At 45.0% G+C, this 13,960-nt stretch overlaps 1 protein-coding gene across 1 annotated transcript in view; it reads left to right on the top strand.

Annotated features, from left to right (window-relative positions):
* Positions 1 to 13,960, top strand: part of LOC135088093 (bridge-like lipid transfer protein family member 1) — a 78,858-nt gene that overhangs the window by 36,446 nt on the left and 28,452 nt on the right. The window contains exons 47-55 of the mRNA XM_063982981.1: positions 304 to 420; positions 501 to 580; positions 940 to 1,163; positions 1,839 to 2,030; positions 3,675 to 5,461; positions 5,506 to 5,614; positions 6,201 to 6,356; positions 6,761 to 6,956; positions 13,219 to 13,432. Coding sequence (XP_063839051.1) covers positions 304 to 420; positions 501 to 580; positions 940 to 1,163; positions 1,839 to 2,030; positions 3,675 to 5,461; positions 5,506 to 5,614; positions 6,201 to 6,356; positions 6,761 to 6,956; positions 13,219 to 13,432 — 3,075 coding nt within the window. The remainder of the gene's footprint in view (positions 1 to 303; positions 421 to 500; positions 581 to 939; positions 1,164 to 1,838; positions 2,031 to 3,674; positions 5,462 to 5,505; positions 5,615 to 6,200; positions 6,357 to 6,760; positions 6,957 to 13,218; positions 13,433 to 13,960) is intronic.

The raw sequence follows: 13,960 nt of genomic DNA, 5'->3' as shown, positions 1-13,960 counted from the left end.
AAGTGCTTTATAAGAGCCTACTTGCAAAAATAAAATGTGACTTAGGAGTTTATTCACGGACGATTAATGTGTCGGCCAGGCTTCCTGCTCTAATGATTTCTAGATAGACCAGTTGGATTTGGAAGACCTACTTCTCATAAAAAGTTTTTATGAGAATTAAAGCTAATTTTATTTTTGCAAGTACAAAGACTTTTAATAAGCACTTTTATCTGGATGAAGCCTCTGGAGGATTTCTTGAACTTTTACAACTTTGATTTGTTTGTGTGAGAAATTCTACTTTTTTAAAATGGATTTTTCTTTCAGAAAATGCGAAATGGTTCCTGAACGTTTCGTGGCAAATGGAGGGAGTGGACATTCACTTGGATGTGAACGTCGGCAAGCAACTGTCCGCGCTCGGGCACACGCTCACAATGCTCACAGGTCTGACGTCACACACTTGATATTAAAACATTTTTTAAAAGATTTGTCAAATGTTAATATAAATGCAACTTGGATTTTAGGTTTCGAAGAAGAAGACCCCTTGAAAATGGACTACGAAAGCGATTTCGATGATGAAGCAGACAACAGTAAAGATTCACAAGTACGTAACTTAAACTTCTTCGAAGAAAGAATGTACTCGCTTAGAATTATAACTTATATTGAATAGGTACTCGATTATTTAATATTTATTAAATTATTGATCAGATAAGAAAAACTTTATTTGACACAAAAAGAAAATCAAAAAAGAACAACGGGACTTAAAACTATACACGCATATTTTTGTACCAAAAAGGCGCCCGCTCAGCATTAATCGAGACGCGTGCCCGACGCTGGTTTTCAGCTGTTGCCTCGTCCAGCCAACATTTTAAATTATACATAACATTGACAGGAGGGCGCCACTATCTCACCGCTCCGATTTTTTGTCACGTTGAGCAAATACACCACACATTGATATTGCAGGAAAGTATAGTCCTCCGTCGCAAGTACACGGACCACCTGCCAGCGTTCGTATTCGACACGAGCCTCGACGCCAAGAAGCGGTCTAAGCTCATCGAGAAAGAAATGAATGAGCAAGCCAAGATCATCAACGACCTGCGTACGCTGGGCGCCTCCCACTCTACCATAGAGTATGAAATGAAGAGGCTGCATGATTTGGAGGCGCTGGTGTTCAAGGACTTCAGGAGGTAATAATTTGTGAAGAACTTTTGTGCTTACTGTTGTTATGTTATTTCGAAGTTATTTATGTCAAATGTAAGTGTTTTGATTGATCAAGACGTATATCGGTTTATGGAGTTTGATTTACTATTTTATATGCGACTTTGGAAACTATTCCTCTGTTTCATCTTTGACCGTATGTATAGTCAAAGTTGAAACAGAAGAATAGTTTCCAAAGTTGCATTGATAAATAAAGAATCTTGGACTTCATAAATGATGCTTTGGAAAGATATGTATTCCTCTTTTATCACTTTTATTTGGGTTAGTAATCTCCATTGAAATCGATGTTTTGTTTTTGAAATTAAGATAAAAAAAACTCAGCATTTTGTGTAGCACATTGTATTGATTTTAAATCTTAAATGTAACTTGTGTAGATTTTAATTTTTAATTTAAATATTATTATGTATACATATTAGATTATATATTTTGCTAGAAATAGTTCTATTAATAAAGTAATGTAAGCCTTTTTTTTGCCTGAGATACAGAAATTATAATTCTTAGTTCAGGCACGTATGTACTTTTACCTATTATAGTTTAATATTAGCCTATTGTTAAAAACTGTCAATAAGTTATTCAATAAAGAATTTATTTATTATTTTAGTTCGTGTCAGTTCTCAGGCTGAGTAAGTATTATGTGTTTGCAGAGATATGATCCAGAAGCTGCGTCGTCAAAGCGTGCGCGCGTCGTCGATCACGAAGGGGAAGCTGGGGTTAGGTGGGCGCGTGCGCACGCTGCCGCCGCCTGAAGCGCCTGACTCGCCCCGCTCGCCTCTCTCGCCGCTCTCACCACGACGCGCTGAGCCACGTGACTCGCCTGACCGACGACATTTCGACAAGTGAGTGACAACTAATAAATCAGTTCTTTTTTTTCTCTCTCTCTTTATTTAGGGAGCTTTGTCAAGATGACAATGTCGCTCCATTAGATACAAACTTTTATATTTAAGTAATATTTTAGGTACAATGTATTTGTGTCTTATTGTCTAAAATTGGGAAACTAAAAAGCTAAAAGGTAGTAAATCAGTTCTGTTCTCGTAATAAATGTTGTCCCAACTATATGAAAGTTTTGTAACAAACTAACTTGTAGTCTGGGAAGGGGGGGTAACATGCGTCATTTCTGGTAGTCCTTATTTTTGCAGACTTTTGTTGGATCATTTAAAAAATAAACCAAGCTTGTGACTTCGAGCACCAAACGTAACTTTTTCAAAAACTTAAAAAACCGCGACATCTGCGACTTTTTTCAGATTTTGGTGATTTTAACACTTTGGACTAGTTTCAGTTTTTATAGTTTACTCAGAACTTTTTTTCTAAGTAAATTAAAACTACAATGAGACTCGAATTGCCTCTACAGACCCAATAATTTTCGAGATAAAGCCTTTCAAAATTGCCTATAAATGTTTTGTAGGTAAAAAAATCATTTAGCTTCAATGTATTTGTCTTTATCACAGTGGCCTGGAGCCTAGCCTCGGACTTCTGGGCTGCGCGGGTGACTCGGGCGAGACGCTGCTACTCGCTGACGACGACACTCGCCTCGCCGACATCATCGAAGGCGGCAGCTGGAGCTCCATGGAGAGCGAGCCGCTCAACGGTACTTCTGAATCCATTTTGTAGAATTTAGGAAAACATCTTATCTTAAAGTATCTTCACTTTAAAGGCCGGCAACGCACTTGTAACGCCCCTGAAACTGCGGGTGTCTATGGGCAACGGTAATCACTTATCATCAGGTGATACGTCTGCTCGTTTGCCTCCTGTCACATAAAAAAAATGTCAACAAAGCATGGTCTAAATCGACTCATTCATTTCGATTTATTATCCAGAATTTTTGTGTATTGTTTGCTCATCATCATCGTGATCATCATTTCAGACAGTTATTGTAAGAAAATTTTACGACTATCATCTGTACAACCCAATCGAGTTATCTGCGCATCTCGTTGAATGCGACTCTTCCTCCCACTTACCATACTTCCCCGTGTTTGCCCCGTCTGTACCAGTGGCCTAATTCACGTATTTTGACACAGTCTCGTCACAAAATCTCGTTGACGTGTAGAAGTCGTCCTATTGCAAAACAATTCTAAATCCGTATTCATAAGGGTCATTTCGACAGAACGATTACTCGATAGGATCGCAACTCGGCGATTTATTGTCGTTGAAGTTTTGTTACGTGAATAAGGCTACAGAGCGTCGATGTGACGTCACGGCCGCCAGGTGCGCAATTAACTGGATCGGGTTGCTAAACCATGAGACGTTCCACAGAGCTGAAGTCGACCCCCGGCGGCGCGGGCCCGTCGCGCTCGGCGTCGCTGCGCGGGCACGGCGGCGCGCGCTCCGTCAGCTTCCAGCCGCCGCCCGTGCAGCGCCAGAGCTCGCTGCCCGCGCACCCCGACCACTGGCCGCTGGACCTGGACGCCGTGCAGCTGCGCAGGAAGCCCGACAAGTGAGTACAGCGAGCTCAGCGGCTGCCACGTGAGCTCCTGCCAGTGCAGACCTTGCAGCCGCCGCCCGTGCAGCGCCAGAGCTCGCTGCCCGCGCACCCCGACCACTGGCCGCTGGACCTGGACGCCGTGCAGCTGCGCAGGAAGCCCGACAAGTGAGTACAGCGAGCTCAGCGGCTGCCACGTGAGCTCCTGCCAGTGCAGACCTTGCAGCCGCCGCCCGTGCAGCGCCAGAGCTCGCTGCCCGCGCACCCCGACCACTGGCCGCTGGACCTGGACGCCGTGCAGCTGCGCAGGAAGCCCGACAAGTGAGTACAGCGAGCTCAGCGGCTGCCACGTGAGCTCCTGCCAGTGCAGACCTTGCAGCCGCCGCCCGTGCAGCGCCAGAGCTCGCTGCCCGCGCACCCCGACCACTGGCCGCTGGACCTGGACGCCGTGCAGCTGCGCAGGAAGCCCGACAAGTGAGTACAGCGAGCTCAGCGGCTGCCACGTGAGCTCCTGCCAGTGCAGACCTTGCAGCCGCCGCCCGTGCAGCGCCAGAGCTCGCTGCCCGCGCACCCCGACCACTGGCCGCTGGACCTGGACGCCGTGCAGCTGCGCAGGAAGCCCGACAAGTGAGTACAGCGAGCTCAGCGGCTGCCACGTGAGCTCCTGCCAGTGCAGACCTTGCAGCCGCCGCCCGTGCAGCGCCAGAGCTCGCTGCCCGCGCACCCCGACCACTGGCCGCTGGACCTGGACGCCGTGCAGCTGCGCAGGAAGCCCGACAAGTGAGTACAGCGAGCTCAGCGGCTGCCACGTGAGCTCCTGCCAGTGCAGACCTTGCAGCCGCCGCCCGTGCAGCGCCAGAGCTCGCTGCCCGCGCACCCCGACCACTGGCCGCTGGACCTGGACGCCGTGCAGCTGCGCAGGAAGCCCGACAAGTGAGTACAGCGAGCTCAGCGGCTGCCACGTGAGCTCCTGCCAGTGCAGACCTTGCAGCCGCCGCCCGTGCAGCGCCAGAGCTCGCTGCCCGCGCACCCCGACCACTGGCCGCTGGACCTGGACGCCGTGCAGCTGCGCAGGAAGCCCGACAAGTGAGTACAGCGAGCTCAGCGGCTGCCACGTGAGCTCCTGCCAGTGCAGACCTTGCAGCCGCCGCCCGTGCAGCGCCAGAGCTCGCTGCCCGCGCACCCCGACCACTGGCCGCTGGACCTGGACGCCGTGCAGCTGCGCAGGAAGCCCGACAAGTGAGTACAGCGAGCTCAGCGGCTGCCACGTGAGCTCCTGCCAGTGCAGACCTTGCAGCCGCCGCCCGTGCAGCGCCAGAGCTCGCTGCCCGCGCACCCCGACCACTGGCCGCTGGACCTGGACGCCGTGCAGCTGCGCAGGAAGCCCGACAAGTGAGTACAGCGAGCTCAGCGGCTGCCACGTGAGCTCCTGCCAGTGCAGACCTTGCAGCCGCCGCCCGTGCAGCGCCAGAGCTCGCTGCCCGCGCACCCCGACCACTGGCCGCTGGACCTGGACGCCGTGCAGCTGCGCAGGAAGCCCGACAAGTGAGTACAGCGAGCTCAGCGGCTGCCACGTGAGCTCCTGCCAGTGCAGACCTTGCAGCCGCCGCCCGTGCAGCGCCAGAGCTCGCTGCCCGCGCACCCCGACCACTGGCCGCTGGACCTGGACGCCGTGCAGCTGCGCAGGAAGCCCGACAAGTGAGTACAGCGAGCTCAGCGGCTGCCACGTGAGCTCCTGCCAGTGCAGACCTTGCAGCCGCCGCCCGTGCAGCGCCAGAGCTCGCTGCCCGCGCACCCCGACCACTGGCCGCTGGACCTGGACGCCGTGCAGCTGCGCAGGAAGCCCGACAAGTGAGTACAGCGAGCTCAGCGGCTGCCACGTGAGCTCCTGCCAGTGCAGACCTTGCAGCCGCCGCCCGTGCAGCGCCAGAGCTCGCTGCCCGCGCACCCCGACCACTGGCCGCTGGACCTGGACGCCGTGCAGCTGCGCAGGAAGCCCGACAAGTGAGTACAGCGAGCTCAGCGGCTGCCACGTGAGCTCCTGCCAGTGCAGACCTTGCAGCCGCCGCCCGTGCAGCCAGAGCTCGCTGCCCGCGCACCCCGACCATAATATTATGGTTACTTACAGATGAACTGTTGACTCAGTCGCAACCACTACTTATCTGACTTCCTTTCTTGACCCTGATACTTGCTAACTAGAACCCGTCTTGATACAGCTCACTGCCGACTCACGCACACCACTTGTCATAGGATCTTAAAACTGCGCAGTTGTTGTAACAGAAAGATTTTTCTAAAAAAGCACCGATTACTCCAGTGCAAACGTTGAAGGATATGACCAGACTTAAATGCATTGATCGCCATCGCTGCACGCCGGCTGATCGCGTGTGATCGCGTTGGTTTGTCCGAACCTTAACTCTCTATAAACAAACCATGTGCCAGTTGTCGCAAGAACGTAATTAATAAATAAACATTTTGTTTAATAACAGACGAAGATCTTGACATCCAGATACCGAAATAAATGTTTGTCATTGTATCGTCGACAAAGACGTAAATATTCGTCACTCACCATATTTCTTTTTAATTATTACAGCTTGCCATCATCGGAGGGACAGAGTTCAGAGGGCAAACAGAATAAGTCAAAAACAGCTGAACCCAACATTGACTTCGAATTGGACGTCAAAGTGCATATCAATAGTGGGAAGTGTGTTTTGCACACAAAGGAGCCTTCTCGGGAAGATATGAACATGTATGTAATAAAATCTTCTATTAATTTATTCTTCTTATTCAAATTATTTATTTGAAAATAAATAGGGTTTACAAAAAGGTGTTTCAAAGAGATAAATGTTGCTTTCACCTTTTTACATATTTTTTGGCCTATAAGAACTTTAATTTCAAGTATCATGTATAATTATAGCCAGAGTAGATACAAATGAGTAGGTTATCTTCATAGAAACGCACCGAGCGCGGTTTGTGTGTGAGTGCGCCAATACGTATGCGGCGCGCACGCACACACTGACAAAATTTAGCGTGGATTAGCGGGGAGTTGCGCCGAATTTGCGAAACCGCGCTCGGTGCGTTTCTATGAAGATTACCTACTCTTTTGTATTTACTCTGTTATAGCTCTGTATTTACCGAGTTGATTATTATTAGCAGCGGGTCTCGTATGCGCGTGGGCCGATCGGCGTCCGGCGGGCTGTCGGAGCCGGCGGCGGCGGCGGGCGCGACTTCCGGCGGCGCGGCGGGCGGTTCGCCGCCGGGCGCACGCCGGAAAGCGCCGCAGCACGTGCCGCGACACCAGCCCAGCCTTGATCTCACTGTGTTCCGCATGCCTGGGTTGGATCTTAAGGTTAGATGAGTTGATCTTTAGTTGTGCCAAGAAATATTATATCAATATCTACACGAGGCCTATCTAATTCAAATGTAAATGTGTCCAATCATTATTTAACGCTCAGCCAACCTAGGATTCGCATCACGAAATAATCTTATCGAGGCATTTATTGGTTGGCAAAGCCGGTTCAATGATGAATGAAATTGTATGGACACTTTGTCATCTTAAATCGACGATAACATTTTATCGTAGCCCCGCCCTGGACTGGTTGGTCGCGCCATTTTGACTTGGTCATTCGTAATACAACTTAAACGGCAACAGTGATCGGATTTGTATATTCATTGCTGTTAGTTCAAAACGCCTACGCGCCTGTATAAAACTCGTTGTCGATTGTAAAAAGTCAGTAGTCAATAATACAAAGCTAAAGGATCATCACGTCTGTGTTTCAATTCACTAGTTACGCAAATAACAACCCTAAATCAAGCTATCGGAAGGAACATAGTGGCCTAGCGAGCCGGAGCGTAAGCGGTCGGACCCGAGCGATAAGAGAACAAAAGGCGACCCTTTTTTTTGCATAAATTAGCATTGAAGATTGAAAGTTGTTTACGAGTGAAGAATATTATTTTATAACTTTGGATTTGATCGTTATTTTGCGGATTTTGGACATTTTATCATCGGAATTTCACTTCAAGATTATTTTAATGGCGTTGCTGGACATACAAGCTACACAGTGATTGTATTTTTACGCATAAGGATTGATAAATAACCATGGAAATCGTCGAACAAACTTTATGTGAATTAGAAGATTTATATCGTCTTATTGCGAAAACGTACGAGAACTTTAAGAAATGCCCAAAGGTGCGGCTTACACGTGGTTATGTGACAGTGAAATTACAATCTGTTGAAGAATATTGGAATCAGTTTCGTCTCGCACATACTACATTAATGAAAAGTGTGACAAAAGAACAACGGAAATTATTGCCTTACTTTGAACAAAACCAGTACTTTATTTGTGAAGAACAAGCTATGCAAGCGAAATCTGATATGAAAGATTTGTTGTTTACAATTGAATCGCAACAAAAATCAACGAGACAAGAAACACACTATACATCTTCAACTACACAATCCCCAGAAGTGAAATTACCGCGTATAGAAATACCGAAATTTAGTGGGAATTATGAAGCGTGGCCTACGTTTCAAGATTTATTTATTTCACTAGTGGATCGGAATAACACAATTAGCGGCGTGCAGAAATTACACTATTTAAAAACGAGCGTTACTGGCGAAGCTGAATTATTATTGCGACATATTCAAATTAATGAAGCAAATTACACGCAAGCTTGGGAGACATTGAAAAGGCGGTATAGTAATAAACGACTTATTGTAACATCTTTATTAAAACGCATGTTCTCTCAAAAGAAACTTAATAGCCAGAATCCCTCCCACATAAGGTCACTTATTGATACAACATCTGAGTGTCTAAATAGTCTAAAAAATATGAATATAAGAACTGATGATTGGGATCCACTTATCAACTATCTGGTGGTGCAAAAATTAGACACAAACACACACAAGGAATGGGAAGAACATGTTAGCAACCAAGGAAGTGAAGAATTACCTACATTTGAGTCATTAAAGATGTTTTTGGAGTCTAAATTTAGAACGCTCGAGCTTGTGCAACAACCAACTTCGTCCAAAGAAAGAATAGTGAGATCTTACCACACATCTGGCGCTGCTGCCGAGAAGACATGTCCTTTATACGAAGAAACTCACACACTCAGTCATTGTAAAGACTTTGGAAAGATGGAACCGGAACAACGAAGCGAGTTTGTGAAGTCAAAGTACATTTGTTACAACTGTTTGGTTCCTGGACACAGAGTTATAGCATGTCGACTACTCACCAAGTGCAGATTATGTCAGCGACGTCACCACACCCTTCTACATTCGAAAAGGTCAAACGATGCCTCTGGCCCCACTGAAACGAATGATACGAAACAGCCAAAGGTTTTACACGCAAATGTAGATGAAGAGTCAGAATCAGGAGAAGAAATAAACTTAGCAGTGATGACGTCACAAACAAACACAACTCACAGTACAGCTGTTGCGTTGCTAGCGACAGCCCTGGTGGAATGCAAGAGTGAAGATGGCCACACCACAGTTCTGCGAGCTTTAATTGATCCTGGATCACAAGGATGTTTTATAAGTGAACGAGCAGCACAAACAATTAGAGCGAGACGGTATCCAGTGAAGGGAAGCATTGTCGGAGTAGGTGAAGTAAAATCAAGATTAAAACAAGTAGTTCAGATAGAGGTCTCATCGAGAAATGAAGAATTCAGCCTCAGAGTGAAAGCATATGTAATTGCAAAGCAACTGACTACTCAGATACCGACTCAAAAAATACCAACAAACAACTGGAATCATTTAGATGGGTTAACACTGGCTGACCCTAAGTTTAGTCAACCAGCCAACATCGACTTACTTCTTGGTGTAAATGAATACGCACAAATCATACAAAGTGAAGTTATAAAGGGTCCACCTGGGTCTCCTATTGCACAAAGAACAACTTTGGGCTGGATCTTATTTGGAAAAGTAAATGATTGTGAAGATGTAAGGGAAGAATCGATAATAGTCATGCATCAGCAAATAGAAATGGAAGATATGTTGAAAACACTGTGGGAAGTTGATACAGATATGAATCGAAAACTAACAAAAGAAGAAGAAAATTGTGAGAGAATCTACAAGGAAAATTACACTAGAACAGAAGAAGGAAGATACATAGTCAAACTACCTTTTAAAACAGAAACACCACAATCAGTAGAAGGAAATACATACAATATAGCAATGAAAAGATTACAAATGCTTGAAAGAAGATTTGATAGACAGCCAGAATTAGAGAACAATTATAAAGAAGTCATGGAAGAATACATTAGATTAAATCACATGCAGGAAGTACCACAAAACGAACTAAACAATAAATCTGTTTACTTACCACACCATGCAGTCGTGCGAACTGAAAAGGAAACGACAAAAACCCGCGTTGTTTTTGATGCATCGTGCAAGGGCTCAAACAATATATCGCTCAATGATGAACTGATGAATGGACCTGTCCTGCAAGAAGATCTTAGAAGTATCATCATGAGGTGGAGAATGCACAAGGTCTGTTTTGTGAGCGATATAGAGAAGATGTACAGAATGATTCTCATTCAAAAAGAAGACGCCGACTTCCAGAGAGTATTGTGGAGACAGAATACTTCAATATCTGACGAGGTCAAACACTACCGGCTACTTACAGTCACATTTGGGACAGCATCAGCGCCCTATCTCGCTATAAAAACACTAATGCAGCTGTCAGAAGACGAGGGTGAAGACCATCCTATTGCCAAAAGAATTATACGCGAAGACTTCTACGTTGATGATGTGATGTCTGGGTGTGATACTGTCAAAGAAGCCATAGAGGCAAGCAAGCAATTGAAGACTGTACTAAGCAAGGGAAAATTCAGATTACAAAAATGGTGTTCAAACAGTCCTGAATTTCTAAAATCTCTTGATGAAGGAGAAAAGTCAGCCAAAGCACACATAGATATGAAATTAGATGGAATCGTAAAGGCACTTGGCGTATCATGGGATTTGGGAAATGATGAATTCAAATACAATCTTAACTTACCTGCACAATCTATTGACATAACAAAGAGAGACGTATTATCAGATTTACAAAAACTATTCGACCCACTGGGCTGGATTGCCCCAGCGATCATTTCAGCAAAGATATTTGTACAGAAATTATGGTTACAAGGAGTAGGATGGGATGATGTTATTGATGATGCCTTACAAGCTGAGTGGAAGTCTATTCGAGATGATCTGAAAAATGTGAATGAAATAACTATTCCACGATGGCTGAACACCCTAAATGCTTCAAAAGATAACATATCTCTACATGGTTTCAGTGATGCATCGATGCACGCCATTGCTGCTGTTGTATACTGTAGAGTAATTCAAACCGATGGAACCATAGATGTCAGTATTGTCGCTGCCCGAACGAAGGTAGCCCCTATAAAGACGATTTCAATGCCGCGTCTAGAACTATGCGCTGCTGTGCTCTTGTCCAAACTCTTGTATCACACAGCCCAAGCGATGAGAATTCCAACTAGTAAGGTATTTGCTTATACAGACTCGTCAGTAGTACTATCATGGCTGTTCGGCGAGCCCAACCGCTGGAAGCAATTCGTCGCTAATCGCGTGGTTGAGATTGCAAACAACATTCCTAACAGTCAGTGGCATCATGTTCAGACTGATAAAAATCCAGCCGATATCGCGTCACGAGGTGCTAAATTGACTGAGCTGAAGCAAAATAAACAATGGTGGCACGGACCCAGCTGGCTGTTAGAAGAGCAGATTACATTTTCTAGACTAAACATACTACCAACGGATATTGAGAGAAGAAAAACCAAATTGATAAATATGAACATAATAGAAGACAAAATGAACAACAACACAATCCTACATTTTGAAAACTATAGCAATTTGGAAGAACTTCAAAAAATTATAATTTACATGAAAAGATTTCTAAACTACAAAAGATTAAAAATAAATGAAGAAATGAGAGCAATAAGTACAAAAGAATTAGATGAAGCTTTGAAAATATGCATTAAAAAGGCACAGATTGTCGATTTTGAAGAAGAGATAGAAGACATAAAGAAATACAAAAGAGTTAAGAGAAATAGCACACTAAAATCATTAAATCCGTACCTAGATGAAGAACAGATTCTCAGGGTGGGCGGTAGACTGCGACACGCGAATCTGGAAAGAGATACAAAACATCCAATGATATTAAGTAATAAAAATGCACTTACCTTGTTAATAGTTGCAGACGCACACCAGAAGACTCTGCACGGCGGGCTTCAGCTGATGTTGTGTTATCTCCGGTCACGATTCTGGATCATAAAGGCTAAAAATGTAATAAAAAGACATGTACACAGATGCATAATATGTGCCAAAGCAAATGCCAAGGCAAGAAGCCAAGTTATGGGTGACTTACCTGACATGAGAGTCAATATTTCACGTCCATTTGAATACACTGGCGTCGACTTTGCAGGACCATTCAACGTGCTCATGTCCAAAGGCCGTGGAGGGAAGACACGAAAGGCTTATATCTCTGTATTTATATGTATGTGCACTAAAGCCATACATTTGGAATTGGTGGGAGATCTTACGTCTGAAGCTTTCATCGCAGCATTTCGACGGTTTGTCGCACGAAGAGGACGATGCGCGCACATGTATAGTGACCAAGGTCGCAACTTCGTAGGTGCGAATAAAGAATTAATAGAAGCTTGGAAGGCTGCACAGCTTGAATTCAAAAACGAAGTGGCTCAAACATTGGCACTAGATGGTACGCAGTGGCACTTTATACCACCCTACAGCCCAAACTTCGGCGGGCTTTGGGAAGCCGGCGTGAAGTCCGTGAAGTCCCACCTGAAAAAGGTTCTCACTACCAACTTGACCTTCGAGGAAATGACCACATTGCTATGTCAAATTGAATCTCTTCTTAACTCAAGGCCATTGACACCAATTGATGACACAGATGTAAACAATTTGAGCCCACTGACACCTGCACATTTTTTGATCGGCGAACCTACAGTCGAAGTACCAACTCCAGATCTAACCAGCTTAAATATCAACCATTTGGCAAGATGGCAGTATACACAAAGATTGTTACAATCATTTTGGAAGAATTGGCAAGCGGAATATTTGACACGTCTACAGCAACGTCCAAAATGGCTGAGAAAGCAACCTGAATTTGACATAAATGACGTAGTACTGATCAAACATGAAGGCCTGCCTCCTGGAAAGTGGCTGATGGGCCGCATTGTGGCCAAACATCCTGGGCCTGATGGAGCTACGCGTGTGTACAGTGTGAAGTGTGGTGACAGTGTTACTAAAAGATGTGTTACTAAATTGTGTCCATTAATAAGTGCTAAAGACGATTAGTGATGATAAAATTAATGAACATTGAACATTAATGTGTGCATGCATTTCATTTTTTTTTAAAGTTAATTACATTTATTAAGTGATACTGATAAGTGTAAAGGCATAGGCCTTTTGGTGGGCGGTGTATGTTAGTTCAAAACGCCTACGCGCCTGTATAAAACTCGTTGTCGATTGTAAAAAGTCAGTAGTCAATAATACAAAGCTAAAGGATCATCACGTCTGTGTTTCAATTCACTAGTTACGCAAATAACAACCCTAAATCAAGCTATCGGAAGGAACAATTGCATTTTAACAGGTCCACTACGAATCCAAGACCCTCCCCGAGGAAGCCACGTCGCCGCAAATAAGCGGAGTTCCACGCAAGGTGGCCACGAAAAAGGCGGCGCTGTTCGCCTGGATCACGCTGCAGAGCATCCCCGAGGAAACCATCATCAGCCCGCACATCCTGGAGTTCCTGGAGCAGACCCTCGAGCCGATACCCACCAAGTCGTTTTCGACGCCTACCCCGGGTAAGTAACTTTGGATTGAAGCTAACTGCATAAGTGCCAAATACTGGTCAAAATTGAATAAATATTTTTGATTTAATTTACAAAAGTAGTGAGGCTTTTCTACTTTTACTTTCTGTTATCTATTTATGTATTTATTGGTCTTCAAAAAGACTGATTTCTAATCTAAAATTGTAATTATTTGATTTCGTCGTGCGACAAAATCATCACATTGGTGAAGTATTTTTTTAAATATTTTTTATTCAACTCAGGGACTATAATTATGTTCGCATTGCCAGGTGTTGTTTGAAAATTGTAACTCACGTGTTCACGTGGTAACTGACGGGTTCGCTCCGGGTAGTGTATAAATATCACGGGCCTGTATATTCTTACTTAATGTAGGTTAGCATTGGCATAAGTACACTATGCGGGAAATTGACCAAGACGTAATAGTGTGAACACCATCTCGATTACTTTCTCCTTTCCTCACCCATGCCATGCGACGTCCATATTTCGGTGTGCGGACTAGCGCTCCGATTGGACAATTTTTCG

Source organism: Ostrinia nubilalis, chromosome 3 (assembly GCF_963855985.1).
Source record: "Ostrinia nubilalis chromosome 3, ilOstNubi1.1, whole genome shotgun sequence".
Classification (NCBI taxonomy): Eukaryota; Metazoa; Arthropoda; class Insecta; order Lepidoptera; family Crambidae; genus Ostrinia; species Ostrinia nubilalis.
Note: the sequence above shows the minus strand (reverse complement) of the source record. Positions and strands in the feature narration are given on the sequence as shown.